Raw genomic sequence first — 17,209 nt, forward strand, 5'->3', positions numbered from 1 at the left:
TAACGGCTAGCGAGCATGACTTTTCTATGTACAAAGTTTTGTTTTTCCTGCATTAATCAACACAAGACGCTGATTCTCTGACGGAGAAACTCCCTCCGGTCCAGTTCATCTTGGTCTCGTTCAGGCCTGCAGAGGCGGCTCCGGGCTTTCCGCCCCAGCTCCGTGAGCCCCGCTTGTCCTTTACAAGCCCACACACAGGGGGTTCAAGTGCCCAGGGACCCCAGGGAGAAGAGGGCCTGGGGCAGCTGCGGGTTCCGAGAGGAAGAGGACCCACAAGGAGTCACACCCACTTCCCTCCCCACCGACAGCCCCTGGTCGTAACTGACGCTTCCAGTACCCACTAAGTCCTGCCGTTCAACCTGGGCCACGGTGTGCTGTGCTTTCACCTTGGTGATGGCGTGAGCAGAGGCCAGGCACCTGGCAGTATCAATAAAGGGAAAAAAGGAAACAAAAAAGAAGATCCGGAACACCATTTGATTAATACTCATGAGGAAAAGCACTAAATTAGGGGAACGAAGAGCTTAGTGAATTATCCAGTCAGAATACAACTTTACATCGTTACAGAACACACAAGCTCTACCTTGTTTGCAGCACAAAGACAGACCATTCTAAGACAGACGATCACATGGTGGCACACCCAGCTGGCAAAGGCTCGGGGCCTGGATCTCCTTCCCTAACCACATTACGACATCAGCCTGACACATCTGTAAAACATCTTCCTGCAGAGTCAGACCCGCAGCGCAAGCCCGGGGGGCGCGCTCCCAGGCTGGCCTCTAACCCATCCTCCTCTGAGGACACTTGGTAAGAAGAGCACCGGCCCACCGCACAGGCCTCGGGCCGCCACGGGAGGGGACCGGGGGCCCGGGCCAGCCACAGGAGGGGACCGGGGGCCCGAGGCCCAGACCAGCCAGGTGGCCCATGGAGAAGGGAAGGGGCGGAGCACAGTGGAAGCAAAGAACCAAAAGACAAACGGGGAGAAGTATCACTTTAGGAGCAGCCACTTCAATCGTCCTCAGACCCCAGCCTGGCATCATCAAGACTCTGCGAGCCCTGGGCGGCGGGGAAGAGTTCGCTTCTTGAGCGGAGAGGTCATCTGGTCTACTTCTCAGTGGGTCTGGGTTCCAGTCCGTCAGGGAAACGGCGATGACGCAGTCGTGGCTCTCCTTCAGAGGCGCAGGGCAGTGTGGCCAGGAAGACAGGACACACAGGTCCCCCGGCTGGAGGACAGCTGCAGTCAGAACCAGCTGGCTGCCTTCTCGGTGGCCATGCCAGCAGAGGGGGACCATGCCATGCACAGGAGGGAAGGCCCCGCCCTGTCCCCCGCCTGAAGGCGGCTTCCGGCTGCGGCGCCCGACCACCTGGCGGAGCCCGGCCCGTCCTGGCTTCGGCTCCCACACAGTTGGCTCACACAGGCATGCACAGGGCAGGGGGCTGAGTGACCAGCCCCTGGAAAGTGGTTTCACTGTTTATGTCTTTATTTCTTCCGTTCAATCCAGTCTTCAGCTCTCAGAGCTGCTCCTCTCTACGGTTCTGTTTCCTACTGCTCTGAGGTGGTCGCATCGCAGATGACCACAGGCTGGACCCCGTTGGCTAAAATGTAGACCTTCCAGTGGTCGGCACCAGCATAGCCTGGAAGGGAAACAGCAACAGGAAAGCATGTGAATGTCAGGGACTGGGCACGCCTGTGGGCGCGAGCAAGGCAGGTCTGCTGAAGTCGCCCTCGGGCACACCCGCCAAGTCGGGCAAATCTTGTTCTGAAGGCCTTTCAGCTCTTTCTGGCATAAATATTCCCGGTTACAGTCTTCTCTGTAACCTGGTACCCACAGGAGCCACTGTGAACCAAAGTGCTCCACCACCCCTCACCTGGGTAACTGTGAACTGCAACTAAGCTGCTTTCCAAACGCAGGATGCTCTACATCAGTGGCTTTCTTCTTCTTTTTTAAAATTAAATCTGAGCCAGGGAGGCAGACAGACTCTCACATGTATCCCAACTGAGATCAACCCATCAAGCCCCCTACCAGGTGATGCTCTGCCCTCTAGGGCCGTTGCTCTGTTGCTCGGCAACCGAGCTATTGATATTTTAGCATCCGAGGTGAGGCCTTGGTGCTATCCTCCGTGCCCAACTTGCTCAAATGAACCATGGCTGGAGGGGGGGGGGGCAGAGAGAGAGAGAGAAGGGGGAGGGGCAGGGAAGCAGATGGTCACTTCTCCTGGGTGCCCTGACCAAGAATTAAACCCAGGATGACTTCCACACACTAGGCTGACGCTCTACTGCTGTGCCAATGGGCCAGGGCCTAGTTCAATGGCTTTCAACCTTTTTACACTTGGGGACTGGTGAAAATAGAATTATTTCGAGGACCACTAAGGCAGAAATCACCCTAAGCATAAGCAAATTCGACTAAGATCACTGGGTCTATAACCTGCATACAACATTAGGGTGTAATGTTTTTGTGGACCGGCATAAAATTTCTGGCGAAGTGGTGCATGGACTGCGGTTGTCAACACTGCTCTAGATGACCTGGTGTTGGGCAGCAATTCTCAGACTAAGCTCCTCTTTCTCAGCAAGAAGACAGGATGGGTTCTGAGGGGCAGTGGGACCCCTATCCAATTTTCTGAGGTTATCTACAACATGGCCTCGTCACAAAGCATCTGGATTGACCCAAACCACTGTTTTCTAAACTGGGCTCTGCAAACAGCATTCTACAAGACAGTCCAAGGAAAATGGGTTCCATGACCAAGAAGTCTGAGAAACACTAGGCCCCTCCAAGGCTTTCTGGAGCCTCTGTATACTATAATGCACAAGGTTTGACAAGACAGGCATTTCCCAAAGTCAAATGACCCGAGGGAGCCCTTTTGGCCAGTGGCCTTTCCAAGGCGGTCCTGTTCCCAAGCCTGGAGTCGTGAATGATCCGGAGAACTGTCTAGGAAACAATGGTCTGCATCACTGCAGTGCGCTAGAAAGGTAAGCTTAAAACCTCTTAGCACTTCCGTGGTCTCTGGTGAGAAATGTCCCCAAGCATGATGCACCCAACTCGTCTTTAAACAGAGAACGCTGCAGGGAGTTTAGCCTCTCCCTGGTGACGACTCAGGAAAGGTCACCATGATTAGTAACGGTGCCATCCCCACAGAAGTGCGGGCATGCCAGCACCTGACCCTTATGTCATTCTCGAAATGCCCCTTTATCACAGGCACCTTGTCCCCTTCCACTCACAGGACAATGCTTATTTTGTCAAAAAACACAGAACTTGCTTGTCACACTGCCATTCTTCAGGGTCCCTGAGGTGCTCGAGACGCCACCTGTCCCACAAGCAGCGAACTGCCCCCCGCACAGCCGGGCCTGCTTCCCTGTCCTCTGCGGCCAGCACTCGGCCCTGCTCCCCGCACAGCCGGGCCTGCTTCCCTGTCCTCTGCGGCCAGCACTCGGCCCCTGCCCCCCGCACAGCCGGGCCTGCTTCCCTGTCCTCTGCGGCCAGCACTCGGCCCTGCCCCCCGCACAGCCGGGCCTGCTTCCCTGTCCTCTGCGGCCAGCACTCGGCCCTGCTCACTGCACAGCCGGGCCTGCTTCCCTGTCCTCTGCGGCCAGCACTCGGCCACTGCTCCCCGCACAGCCGGGCCTGCTTCCCTGTCCTCTGCGGCCAGCACTCGGCCCTGCTCACTGCACAGCCGGGCCTGCTTCCCTGTCCTCTGCGGCCAGCACTCACCCCCTGCCCCCTGCACAGCCGGGCCTGCTTCCCTGTCCTCTGCGGCCAGCACTCGGCCCCGCCCCCCGCACAGCCGGGCCTGCTTCCCTGTCCTCTGCGGCCAGCACTCGGCCCTGCCCCCCGCACAGCCGGGCCTGCTTCCCTGTCCTCTGCGGCCAGCACTCGGCCCTGCCCCCCGCACAGCCGGGCCTGCTTCCCTGTCCTCTGCGGCCAGCACTCGGCCCTGCTCACTGCACAGCCGGGCCTGCTTCCCTGTCCTCTGCGGCCAGCACTCGGCCCTGCTCCCCACACAGCCGGGCCTGCTTCCCTGTCCTCTGCGGCCAGCACTCGGCCCTGCTCACTGCACAGCCGGGCCTGCTTCCCTGTCCTCTGCGGCCAGCACTCACCCCCTGCCCCCTGCACAGCCGGGCCTGCTTCCCTGTCCTCTGCGGCCAGCACTCGGCCCCGCCCCCCGCACAGCCGGGCCTGCTTCCCTGTCCTCTGCGGCCAGCACTCGGCCCTGCTCCCTGCACAGCCGGGCCTGCTTCCCTGTCCTCTGCGGCCAGCACTCGGCCCTGCTCACTGCACAGCCGGGCCTGCTTCCCTGTCCTCTGCGGCCAGCACTCGGCCCTGCTCACTGCACAGCCGGGCCTGCTTCCCTGTCCTCTGCGGCCAGCACTCACCCCCTGCCCCCTGCACAGCCGGGCCTGCTTCCCTGTCCTCTGCGGCCAGCACTCGGCCCCGCCCCCCGCACAGCCGGGCCTGCTTCCCTGTCCTCTGCGGCCAGCACTCGGCCCCGCCCCCCGCACAGCCGGGCCTGCTTCCCTGTCCTCTGCGGCCAGCACTCGGCCCCGCCCCCCGCACAGCCGGGCCTGCTTCCCTGTCCTCTGCGGCCAGCACTCGGCCCTGCTCACTGCACAGCCGGGCCTGCTTCCCTGTCCTCTGCGGCCAGCACTCGGCCCTGCTCCCCGCACAGCCGGGCCTGCTTCCCTGTCCTCTGCGGCCAGCACTCGGCCCTGCTCACTGCACAGCCGGGCCTGCTTCCCTGTCCTCTGCGGCCAGCACTCGGCCCCGCCCCCCGCACAGCCGGGCCTGCTTCCCTGTCCTCTGCGGCCAGCACTCGGCCCTGCTCACTGCCCAGCCGGGCCTGCTTCCCTGTCCTCTGCGGCCAGCACTCGGCCCTGCTCACTGCCCAGCCGGGCCTGCTTCCCTGTCCTCTGCGGCCAGCACTCGGCCCTGCTCCCTGCACAGCCGGGCCTGCTTCCCTGTCCTCTGCGGCCAGCACTCGGCCCTGCTCCCTGCACAGCCGGGCCTGCTTCCCTGTCCTCTGCGGCCAGCACTCGGCCCTGCCCCCCGCACAGCCGGGCCTGCTTCCCTGTCCTCTGCGGCCAGCACTCACCCCCTGCCCCCTGCACAGCCGGGCCTGCTTCCCTGTCCTCTGCGGCCAGCACTCGGCCCTGCTCACTGCACAGCCGGGCCTGCTTCCCTGTCCTCTGCGGCCAGCACTCACCCCCTGCCCCCTGCACAGCCGGGCCTGCTTCCCTGTCCTCTGCGGCCAGCACTCGGCCCTGCTCACTGCACAGCCGGGCCTGCTTCCCTGTCCTCTGCGGCCAGCACTCGGCCCTGCTCCCCGCACAGCCGGGCCTGCTTCCCTGTCCTCTGCGGCCAGCACTCGGCCCTGCTCCCTGCACAGCCGGGCCTGCTTCCCTGTCCTCTGCGGCCAGCACTCGGCCCTGCTCCCTGCACAGCCGGGCCTGCTTCCCTGTCCTCTGCGGCCAGCACTCGGCCCCGCCCCCCGCACAGCCGGGCCTGCTTCCCTGTCCTCTGCGGCCAGCACTCACCCCCTGCCCCCTGCACAGCCGGGCCTGCTTCCCTGTCCTCTGCGGCCAGCACTCGGCCCTGCTCACTGCACAGCTGGGCCTGCTTCCCTGTCCTCTGCGGCCAGCACTCGGCCCTGCTCACTGCCCACTGCTGCCCGTGTCCTTCTCCCAGACGTGCCTCTTCCTCTTGTTCCCTTCTGTCTCTGCCCTTCACCACAGTCCCGTCGCGTGGCTGGGTGTGCGTGGGCACTGCTGAGCACGGGGCCTGTCTCCTGCTGGTCCGCAGGTTGGCCCGGCCCGGCCCGGCTGGCATCCCGCCCTAGACTGGAGGCTGTTCTGGGCTATCCCCACTGGAGCGTGATGCTCAGACCTCCTCTGATCACTGCCTGTCACCCGGTTTCTTCTCTTCCCTTAGTTCTAACACTGGAATTCTAAGTGCCCGTGGGAGCTGGAAACCTGGAATTTGGGTAAGCAAGGCGTTTCCGTAGTTGTCGGAAGGGAACACAGGGACTTTTACATGCGCCACAACACACTCCCAACCCAAATGTCACACAGGCTCCTGCCACAGTCACGCTCAGGGGAGGGCACTCCATGACAGGAAACCAGGTTCAGAACAATTTCCACACAAGAATCTTTTATGCAGTAATGCCCAAGGGCCAAGCCAGCTGTGCTCCATTATCACTCCATGCTAAATCTGTGTGTTTTAATTTTTTTCATTCCTAACTGAAATAAAAGTTATGTGACTTGGCTTAAACCTCCGGCAGTCTGCAGTCTCACCCTTCCTCAGAAAGAGAGGCGACACCCCTGGGGACTGCGGATACCCGAATTAGGGGAATAGAAGACATCGGCTGGGAAAGTGCCCCTCCCCCAGGCTCTGCGAGGCAGAAGAAATGAGAAGGGCCATCCTGATGCTTGCTGGTTTATCTGTGTCTGCCGAGAAAACGGGACAGACTGACAGCTGCTGACTTAAACCTGCCTCTCCGGAGCAGACTTCAGAATACAATGCGCAGAACAAGTCGCTGCTGGGAACCCCTGGAGCCGGGGGTGAGCCATGGCTGCAAGGCTGTGGCTTGGCCAAGGGACCCATAAGGAAGGTCGTACTTCCTTGTGTGGCTGCGGCCCTTACAGGCTGCGGGCATTGTGTTATCAGCAAAATGGGCAGAGAAAGGGGTTTTTAGAACTGCACCTCCCCTGCTGAACTGTTAAACAAGACACTTAAGACTGGGTGCTTCGTTTAACCCACGGTGGGGCCTTGGGACGGCCACCTCTCCTCTCTGGGTTGCAATCTGCTCACCCGCAAAAGAAAGGACTGCTCTAAGTATTCCCCATAATCCTCTCTAACTCAGACACACATGTTCTAAACGTAGACACAACAGGACATTTCCCTCTTTCACATTTCGTCATTAGCCGTTCCAGCTAAGCATCAACATCAACCCTGTTAACAAAAAATGCTATTTTTTTTTTTTTTGTATTCTTCCGAAGCTGGAAACGGGGAGGCAGTCAGACAGACTCCCGCATGCGCCCAACCGGGATCCACCCAGCATGCCCACCAGGGGGCGATGCTCTGCCCCTCTGGGGCATCGCTCCGTTGCAACCAGAGCCATTCTAGCACCCGAGGCAGAGGCCACAGAACCATCCCCAGCACCCAGGCACTCTTTGCTCCAATGGAGCCTTGGCTGCGGGAGGGGAAGGGAGAGACAGAGAGGAAGGAGAGGGGGAGGGGTGGAGAAGCAGATGGGCGCTTCTCCTGTGTGCCCTGGCCGGGAATCAAACCCAGGACTCTTGCATGCCAGGCTGACGCTCTACCACTGAGCCAACCAGCCAGGGCCAGAAAATGCTATTTTTGAGTTAAAAACTAAGTATTTTTTTGAGTTAAATACACTGCTCACAAAAATTAGGGGATCAGGAACTGTGCAGATACTCTAGTACTTTCAGCCTTTTGTCTGGTGCATTTTCACCAATGAAACAAAAGTTGGTTTTGCATCTCATTTGTATAATCGAACAACTTTCTTTGACTTGTCATTTGCTTTTCTGATGTTCTTGTTTAAAAAAAAAATCTAATGGTTCTTTTTTTTAATAGCTTCATATTCATTTTAAAACATCCCCTCATTTTTGTGAGCAGTGTGTTTTTGAGTTGACGAGATCCTGCGGCTGCTGTCACCGCGTGGGCCCCACCTACCGACGTCCCCGGGCTCCAGCGGCATCACCACCGAGTGGCAGTGTCGTCGGCACTGGAAGGGCGGGATGAGCTGCAGCATGGCCTCGCCGCTGCCCAGGGTAAACAGGTCGTGCATCCTGTACGTCTGGAGGAAGAAACGGGGGAGGAAAGGAAGGAGAAGGAATCAAGGTAAAGCCAGGGGTGTGGGAGATGAATGCACAGAAATCCACACATGTGTTGGTCTGACTTTCCTAGCAGTCTAAGCAAAAAGAAAAACAGAGCCAGTAACCCAACTCTCAATTATGTCCAAGAGATTAAAGCAAACTAGTTTCTCCAAAGCAGGGCATCTCCCAATACTGAGACCAGGGCAGAAGTCTCTTCTAATGGCTTCTAATGAGACACTGTGATTTCGTGGGTGACCATCCTCAAATACAGTCCTACAGTAGAAATGGCACAAACTTCTTAATTCACAACTGTTTTAGCCGCAGCTTCAAAGTAGGCCAAAGGCAAGATCTAACTGCAATTTAACAAAAGCCTAGTGAAGACCAATACATGTTGGTCTAAGAAGATAGTTGTCTGAGGGTCTGGTTTGAGCCAGACTTTTAAACTGATAGATAGATGTCCACAGATCCTTTACGCAATGTTTCACAGAACAGTCTTTCTTACTGCCAGGGTTTTGATAAAACTTGAACAGAGGCAAGTTCAAATTTACACTTTCTGGCAAGAACCAAGTAAGCAGATATGTCGTGTTACTGATTCAAAGTGAATGACAGTAAGGCTGGCCTCTGATTCTGAAAGCTGAGGGGACAACCAGGACATGCATCTGCAGAGGCCAAAACTGCGCTTCTGAGGGACAGACCCGAAGGGCAGCCCGCTGTGTGCAGGCCTGGCTGGGGACCCCAGGGTGGGTTGGGGCACAGGGCGGGATGAACGGAGAGGCTGGTCTTGCTCCGGCTGCTCTTCCCACCCAGGCAGTGAGAAGGAACCCTTCGGACTCCCCTCCCAGCCCCCGCGCGTCCAGGACGCCCTTTATGCCCACGTAACACAGGGATCCGAAGTCGGGCTCCCTGGGCCACAATGCTTTTCTCTGCGCCCTTGGGCCTCCAGAGTCTTAGGTTTTGGCCCCATCTTCTCCTGTCCCCAAGCCTGGCTTCTCTGTTGCTCCCACAGGCCCTGGCCACGACTGCTCCCACAGCCGCACTAGAGCCATTTCAACTGTTGCTGCAGTGACAGGAGGAGGAGGACCAGTGTCCTGAGCTGCCTGCAACCGACTGGTGCCTGCGGAAGCCCTGCCATCTGCAATCTTGAAAAAAAAACCCAAGACAACCAAAACCATGTGCATGCATTTCTCCTCTTATAAGCCTGAGAGGGGGTGGGACTCCCCATGTCCCTCCATACCCAGGAAGGGAAGAAACAGACAACAGGACGGGGCAGGCCGGCGCGGGCGAGAGGGTGAAGTGGGTGCAGTGGGGCCTGGAGCCCCTCGCTTCCCCCGGTGCCTCTAACAAATCGCTTCCCCACTCCTGGGGCCCACGGCTGCCTCTAGGACCCTGGGAGCCCAGACGTGACTCTCCCAGGGTCCAGGGCCCAGGGATATGGACAACAGGGTGGAGTAACAAGGCTGTGGAGAGCTTGGGCCAGGGTGGGGAACAGATGCTCTAAGAAACCAGACTGTCAGGATTTTTGCCTATTTGGGCCACTCCTCTTCCCAAAACATCTTTGAAAGAACCACAACAAGATGACTTTGATAGGCCCCTGAGTGACTCGGTATTTATCCACTGGCTGGGCTCCCTGGTGTCCCTGTTAAGCAGGCCTGTGAAATTAACTTCAGATAAAAAGTGGGAAAACCAAGATAAAGATAAAGGCCCTCGCCCAGAATTGTATCACAATTACGAAGATGAAATCATAGCCGGCCCGAGCTCTAGCCAGGAACAGCAGGAGGGACTCCTCTAAATCTGAGGAAGAGCCCAGGACCTCCACCCCGCTGCTGGCAGACAGAGGTTCTCGCTTCTAGACAAAATAACTGTTTTTCTAGGCTCTGAAATTCCTTTAACACGATTCAGTCAGTCTGGAGCCAATAGTTTCAGGAGGTTGGACACAAAATCCAGAGTTGGTAGGGGTCACAGTTTGGGAAATTTAATTTTTTTTACAAAGTAAAAATTCATGTTTTCAAGTCTTCCAAACCAAGCTAGGCTCAAAATCCTTCCTCAGGAATGAGACTCAAAAAAAAAAGAGCAATTCAGAGAAAAGTATACAGACACAAACAGAACAGCCCGCCAAGTCCGCGGGCCGCACCGAGGTCGACGCAGGCTCTGGGGCCGTGGCCCCCGCAAGGTGAGGAGCGCGGCCACCCACGCTGGGCTGCCCACCTGGGCACGTGCCTGCCAACCCGGTCGTCCCAGCACCTCCGTGCTCCCAAGCTTTCTGCTCTTCCAGTTCTCTCCCTGCAGCTCCTCACTGGTTCCTGGGGAGAGTCAACCTGGGAGGGCAGGTGGGGCACAGCCCTCCTGTTCGCCCGCTGTGTCCGGGGCCAAGTCACTGCGTCTCGCTGGGGCTCCGCTTCCTGAGCTACAGTAACAGCAAGCCGAATTCTGCATTGACATACTGTTTCTTCACTTACAGTCTGCCTGCTTCCCACTTCGGGGCACAGAAGTCAGACTGCCTGTCTGTGCAGATCCTTGCAAAATTTCGGAGTCTACAAACTGGAGTGCAGAAGAGTGGTTCGCAGGGGGTGGGTCTGCACAGTAAGGAGGCTTCCAGAAGCACGCCTTCATAAAAGCACAGACCTCTGCAGGCCTCCGCTGGCGACAGGAGGGGAGGGCTTCCGGTTACGTGGGTGTCCCTTCAAGTCCCCCCTAGGGTGACGAGCAAGGAGAGAAGGCCCTGGTTGTGAAACCGGCTCGGACCCCCCCTTCCCCAGGCAAGCTGGCTCTGAGCCCTCTCCCCGTTTCCTACCTTACTCCCCACGATAGGTTCTGGCTGAACACGGAAGCACTTTTTCAAGGAGGCGTCTTTTGGAAATGGGAGGTGGGCGAAAACAGGGAAAAGCTCGCGCAGGACATGCGATCTGTTCAGAGGTTTTCTCCTGTAACGGCGAAGGAGAAAGACGTGACTAAATGGGACTGGCATGGAGCGCGGGGTGCGGGCACAGAGCGCGGGGCGCAGGCAGGGCACAGAACACGAGGGCACGAGCAGGAGAGCTGTGGGTGAGGGGCAGGGAGGGAAATCCGCCAGGACAGCATCTCAGGTCGCAGCTACCCAACTGCTGCCGTAACACATCCATGCCACACACACACGCTACAGCCACTATCTGTCCCCGCGGGCAGGTGTTTATAAAACCCAGCTAAAGCCTGACCAGGCGGTGGCGCAGTGGATAGAGCGTTGGACTGGGATGCAGAGGACCCAGGTTCAAGACCCCGAGGTTACCAGCTTGAGTGCGGGCTCATCTGGTTTGAGCAAAGCTCACCAGCTTGGACCCCAGGTTGCTGGCTTGAGCAAGGGGTTACTCAGTCTGCTAAAGCCCCGCAGTCAAGGCACATATGAGAAAGCAATCAATGAACTAAAGCGCCACAACGAAAAACTGATGATTGATGCTTCTCATCTCTCTCCGTTCCTGTCTGTCCCTATCTATCCCTCTCTCTGACTTTCGCTCTGTCTCTGTTAAAAAAAACAAACACCCCCCCCCCCCCCCCAGCTAAAATGACATATAGAGGGAGGAAAGAAACAAGCCATCCACTCTGTCTGGGAGAAAATAGGCCGGAGTGCAAACAAGCCAAGCGGGAGAAGACACAGGGAGGAGGCGGCAGCAACCACGACCCTCCTGCTGAGGCGAAGCCACAGGCGGGCAGCCTGACTAGCTCGTTAAACCGAGACTTTGATCACGCACATTAAGTAGCAGAGTTACAGAAAGGCAGAAGCATCAATAATTATCTAATAAAAAGTCTGAAAGAGCAATTTTAAGTCTCTTTTGGAATGGTTCTAGATGGAAACTGGCTTTTTTCCCCTTTCTTTCTAGAGAGCACTCCAAGAAATGGACCGTGTCTCTGGAGGACACAGGAAGGAACAGGGACACACACCTGAGTTTCAGTCCTGCTGGGTGACCTCAAGCAGGGAACTTAACCTCTCTGATCTGAAAAATGACAACGATAACTCCTACTTCCCAGAGCTAGTCTGAGCATTGCCACTGATGACAGACACTAGGCGCAGGGCATGCTGCTGGCTCAAACAGGTGCGGGAATGAGGCCTCCCTTCTGCTCTGCCCCCACGCTCTCTCCAGCCCTCCACGCCCGGGCCCTGCGCTGCATGACACCAAGCTGATCCTGTACCCTGTCAGGCAATGTTGGTGTCCACCGTGTGGCCTCCTCCTGACACCTCTCTCCTGCTTGTTCCTTCACTTCCCTGACACCTCTCTCCTGCTTGTTTCCACTTCCCATGAGTTTGTGTGGCCCGCGATTCAATTTTTAATATTCTCCACTACTTTAAAATCTCAGCTACTCAGAAGAAGCCTCTTTGATTATTGGAAATCAAGATATTTAAGATAGTGATACACGGAAAAGAATTCCATGTGTGACTAATCTAGGGTTAACTTCCAATAATTGGTCAAATGAATTCACGATACTTCTTTATTTTTAAAAAAATTCCATTATGAAGATTTACAACTTTTGTACTCGTCTGTACTCGATACGAACTGTTTGACGTTTAGCGACGATGTGAAACCCACATTCTTTTAGGCGGAGTTTGCCAGTGAGCACCCAGAGTCAAACAATTTGTTATTTTTGTGGTCGAGTGTGCTGAATCAAGTGGCACTGTAGCATAGACAATAGCTGCAGTTGATAACTGAAAACGTGTCCAGGCTGTTTGTGAAATGAAATAATTGTTTTATTTGCGATATAACCCCTTCAAGCTCATTCTATTAATTAAATATTTTGATTGTGATATAGTTTGGATATTTATACGATATGTAATTATATTTTTATTAAAAATACTTTTATTAAAATAATATTGTATATTAATTTTTTCAATCACATTCATAAATTATATAAAATTTTGTTTACTTAAACGAATCATTTTTGTATTTAACATTTTTTAATTTTAGTATTTCACCCGGCCTGTGAAGAAAGTTTTCTTCCTAATCTGGCCCGGGGGCCAACCCTGCTGGCCACGCCTGGTCCGGCACCTGGTCTGGCACCTGGTCTGCCCCCTGGTCCGGCACCTGGTCCGGCACCTGGTCTGCCCCTGCACACACGCACTCACCACGGGTAAGGGAACGGGAACCACCGCTGAGGAAAGCAGCGCCACCACTTGGCGAAAAAGCCTTCCGTGAAGCCTTCGGTCACCTCGGGGTACTGGCAGAGGAAGTGCTGCAGGGCCTCGGGCATCAGCGGCTGTTCGGTCTAGGCCAGGCCGGAAACAAAAGCGACTCAGAACAGCACGGAATTACTGCTCAGGAGCGTCAGGGAGCTTGAGGGTTTCTGGCCACTGAACGGGTCAGCGGTCAGGGCGAGAGTCAGGCTGCGTGCTCACCTTGATCACCAGAGGATGGAGCTTCTCAAATTTCTTCGGGGTGTCTTCCAGGAGCATGACCTTGAGGGGTAACTTCTGGACGCAGCCGGTGCAGTTGGCAGGGATGGGGTCCGACTCGTTCTGCATTTGGTCCTCTATCCACCAGGGGTCAAAATCTAAGCAAGGGCAATGGAGGAAGCAGACAGAGGACACAAGCCCGTAAATCCAACGGCCCGCAATGAAGCAGAAGGAGAGATACGAGAATACTCTAGGAGCCAACAGAGACGAGCGCTGGTGGCCTCTGAAAAGGTACATAAGGAATGAGACGCCTCTGGGAGGGAAGGAGGGCTCCCTTCCTCTGTGGGCTCTTCAATACTCGATTGAAAATGTTTTTTAACATGTACACATATCTGCTAAGTCAAAGCCACGATCAAAGTCGAACAGCTGGAGAAGATATTCACTGACATGGGGTTGGCAACGTAGTTCTTCCACTGTTTTCTAAGCTGTAACCCACACTTCCGAACATCTACAGCACATGGGGGCGGGGCAGGCAGAAAGGGGGTTGCCACCATCAGCGAGGAGCCCCACTGCTGTCTGCTCCAACACTCGGGGTCGTGCCTGAGAGTGGTTCACAAGCCCAAGTGGAGGCAGGATGACTGTGGGCAGGAAGAGGGAGAAAAGAGTGCAGAGAGAAGGGACGGAGGGAAGACAGAACTCTCAGGAGCCCATCTCTGGAGTGAAGTGACTTGTATCTGCTGGGTCCCAGCTCAGAAGAGGGTAGGGGCTACCAACCACGGTGTCGACCCCCAAGGGAAGCAGGCTGGTCAGAAAAGGAAGGCCCACCCAGACCCCGCTGGGAGTGTGGGTCGGCCCCCCACACCTTTCCTTGGTTGGTCCTCGTCTGAGGGGCTGGCTGTGTTTCTGCACAGCCCTTCTGTGTCCCCGGGCCCTTCCTCCTGGCACTCCTCTGTCAGTCATGTTACTGTATTGTTCCCTGTTCGCTTTTTGTTTCATTCTGGGTTTTCTGTGTGCTCTCTGAGATACGTGTTTGTGATAAACTTGAATTTGTATCCAAAATGTTTCACCAGATGGCTTGTGATGGAAACCGAATCAGGGAGAGGGCCTAGAACGAAAGACAACAGACAACCAAATGTGGCTAGAATAAGAAGTCAATTCTTGAAACCAATAAACACACGTGGAAATGGACTCCTAACCACACGTTTTCTGTAGCCGGCGGCAGCGGCTCAGGTGGAGGAGAGCCTATTAGGGGGCTGCGTTTGTGCTCGGCGGTCTCGCAAGAACCCTCCCCTCCAGCTCCCTCCCTCTCTGGCAGCCAGAACCCGTGTGTCCTCGGGCAGCTGCAACCTCCCCTTCTGACCGCCTGGGCTGCGGGTAGAGTATCATCAACCAGACGGCTCCTGCACCTTCCCCGAGTGAGCGGACCACTACCCCACACTGCTCACTGTGTGCCTCCAGGGGCAGCTGCAACCTCCCCTTCTGACCGCCTGGGCTGCGGGTAGAGTATCATCAACCAGACGGGTAGAGTATCGTCAACCAGACGGCTCCTGCACCTTCCCCGAGTGAGCGGACCGCTACCCCACACTGCTCACCATGTGCCTCCAGGGGCAACCAGAAACCCCTTAGCAGCCTCTGAGGCTGCTAAGTTATACTTTTATTCTTCTGGAGTATTTTTAAATGTTCCTTATTGGAGGCCAAATACGATGAATTCTTGCCAAAATATAGTAACTCGGTAATGGACATACAATGAGGCATAAATCATAACAACATGTTATAATTATAGAGCATTTCGGTTTCTAAAGTACTTGTAAGGGAAGGAGGGAGAGAAAGGGAACTAGTATGCTAAGTGCCCGGCCCTGTGCCAGCCATTTCCACTGCTGGAAGGTTGGCTTCTTACCATACAGTTACTGAGGATACAGTTACTGAGGAGGCATCACTGTTCTCACCGTACAGGTGAGCAGACAGAGTGAGAGGCAGGAGGAACCACCAGGCCCCAGAGGATGCTGGGAAAGGGCTCAGAGGATGCGGGCGGGGGTTGCCAAGGATGGCTCTAATAGGGCTTCCGGGGCTTGAGGCACAACTCTACCGGCAGCAAAACAGGGAAGCATCAGATGCCGTTGAGTAGGCGTTTCCTGAAGCTTCAGGAAGGTTATTCTGAGTTGTGATGAGGGTGTCATAAAAGAGAGGCTGGGAAGAGAAAGACCTGCTTGCATCCTGGCTTGTCCATCTTGGGGAGAGGGGAGTTGCACTGTGATGAGAGGTCAAACACAATGAGTGTCAACTGCGGCAGGCGGCTCGGGAAGAAAGAGCTGATTCCAGGGGCAGGGACGACACACTCTAGATCTAAGCAGCACTACCAAGCATGCCTGCGTGGCTGACACTGCCCAAGAGCCCCTCACCCGAGGGGGCACCAACAGAGAAGACGGAGCAAGCCTGAGGTTTTACCATGACATTTCGGGCAATGAGGAGGGCAGGACTGGAGGGAAAGGGCATTATTTTGCTTTCTCTGTGTAGATATTAGATTAAAAACAGCATTGAGATTAATTCACATCCTGTAAAATTCAAAGTGTAGCATTCAGTGGTTTTTAGTATACTGAGTTGTGCAACCAGCACCATCATCTAAATTTAAAACATTTTCACCACCGTAAAGGGAAACCCTGTTCCTATCAGCGGTCCCCCATTCCAACCCTCCTCCCAGCCCTAAGCATGGATTTGACCTTGCCAGTGTATCCCATAGACGGAATCACGCGGCACGTGGTCTTTGTGCCCGACTTCTTTCACTCAGCTCATGTTTTCAAGCTTCATTGCCAGGAGTCAGTTCCTCACTCCCTCCTACTGCCGAGGAACATTCGATTACACAGATAGACTACGTTTTGTTTACTCATTCTTAAGTCGCTGGACATTTGGGTTGTTTCTGCTTTGGGGCTATTATGAATCACGCTCCCATGAGCATGTGCGTGCAAGTTTTTGGGTGGGCATATGTTTGCAGCTCTCTTGTGTACAACACACCTAGGAGTGGAACTACTAGGTCATTCGCTGACTCTGTGTTTAACTTTTTGAGGAGCTGCCAAACTGTGTTCCAACAGCTGTGCTATTTTACATTCCCATCAGCAGTGGGTGAGGGTTCCAATCTCTCCGCATCCTTGCCAACGCTTCTTATTGTCTACCTTCTTTTATAGCCATCCTCATGGGTGTGAAGCGGCTTCTCACTGTAGTTGTGATTTGCATTTCTATGAGGGCGAGTGTGAGCATCCTTTCATATATTTATACATATCAGTTACCTGTATCTCTTTTATGTAGAAACATCTATTCAAATCCTTTGCCCATTTTTAATTGGATTATTTGTCTCATTGAATTGTAAGAGTTGTAGACAATAAGCTTTTTTTCATTGATTTTAGAGAGAGAAGAAGGGGGAAGAGACAGAAACACAGATCTGTTCTGTATGTGCCCTGACTGGGGATTAAACTGGCAACCTCTGTATATAGGAATGACGCTCTAACCCAGGGGTTAGGAACCTATGGCTCGCGAGCCAGATGTGGCTCTTTTGATGGCTGCATCTGGCTCGCAGATAAATCTTTAATAAAAAAAATAATGTTAAAAATATAAAAGTCTCATGTATTACAATCCATTCATTTCCTACCGCTCATGTTCATGGTTGCAGGTCGCTGTATGGCTCTCACGGAATTACATTTTAAAATACGTGGCGTTCATGGCTCTCTCAGTCAAAAAGGTTCCTGACCCCTGATCTAACCAATCAAACTATCAGGCCAGGGCAACAATAAATTCTTGAAAAAGAAAAAATTATGCGGGAATGGCATAATTTTTCCCAAATGTAAAAATACAGTAGCATTTGCCCTGGCCGGTTGGCTCAGTGGTAGAGCGTTGGCCTGGCGTGCAGGGGTCCCGGGTTCGATTCCCCGCCAGGGCACACAAGAGAAGCGCCCATCTGTTTCTCCACCCCTCCCCCTCTCCTTCCTCTCTGTCTCTCTCTTCCCTTCCCGCAGCCGAGGCTCCATTGGAGCAAAGGATGG

General features: G+C 54.9%; 1 protein-coding gene across 3 annotated transcripts in view; it reads right to left on the reverse strand.

Moving 5' to 3' along the window:
• Positions 1–460: 460 nt before the first annotated feature.
• Positions 461–17,209, reverse strand: part of C1H6orf89 (chromosome 1 C6orf89 homolog) — a 41,690-nt gene continuing 24,941 nt past the window's right edge. For all 3 annotated transcript variants that reach the window (XM_066359523.1, XM_066359522.1, XM_066359524.1), the window contains 5 exons: positions 13,182–13,336; positions 12,912–13,051; positions 10,614–10,743; positions 7,680–7,803; positions 461–1,629 (listed from right to left, as the gene is read on the reverse strand). In XM_066359523.1, coding sequence (XP_066215620.1) covers positions 1,538–1,629; positions 7,680–7,803; positions 10,614–10,743; positions 12,912–13,051; positions 13,182–13,336 — 641 coding nt within the window. In that variant the 3' untranslated portion in view covers positions 461–1,537. The remainder of the gene's footprint in view (positions 1,630–7,679; positions 7,804–10,613; positions 10,744–12,911; positions 13,052–13,181; positions 13,337–17,209) is intronic.

This window comes from Saccopteryx leptura, chromosome 1 (genome assembly GCF_036850995.1).
Source record: "Saccopteryx leptura isolate mSacLep1 chromosome 1, mSacLep1_pri_phased_curated, whole genome shotgun sequence".
In the NCBI taxonomy this organism is placed as follows: domain Eukaryota; kingdom Metazoa; phylum Chordata; class Mammalia; order Chiroptera; family Emballonuridae; genus Saccopteryx; species Saccopteryx leptura.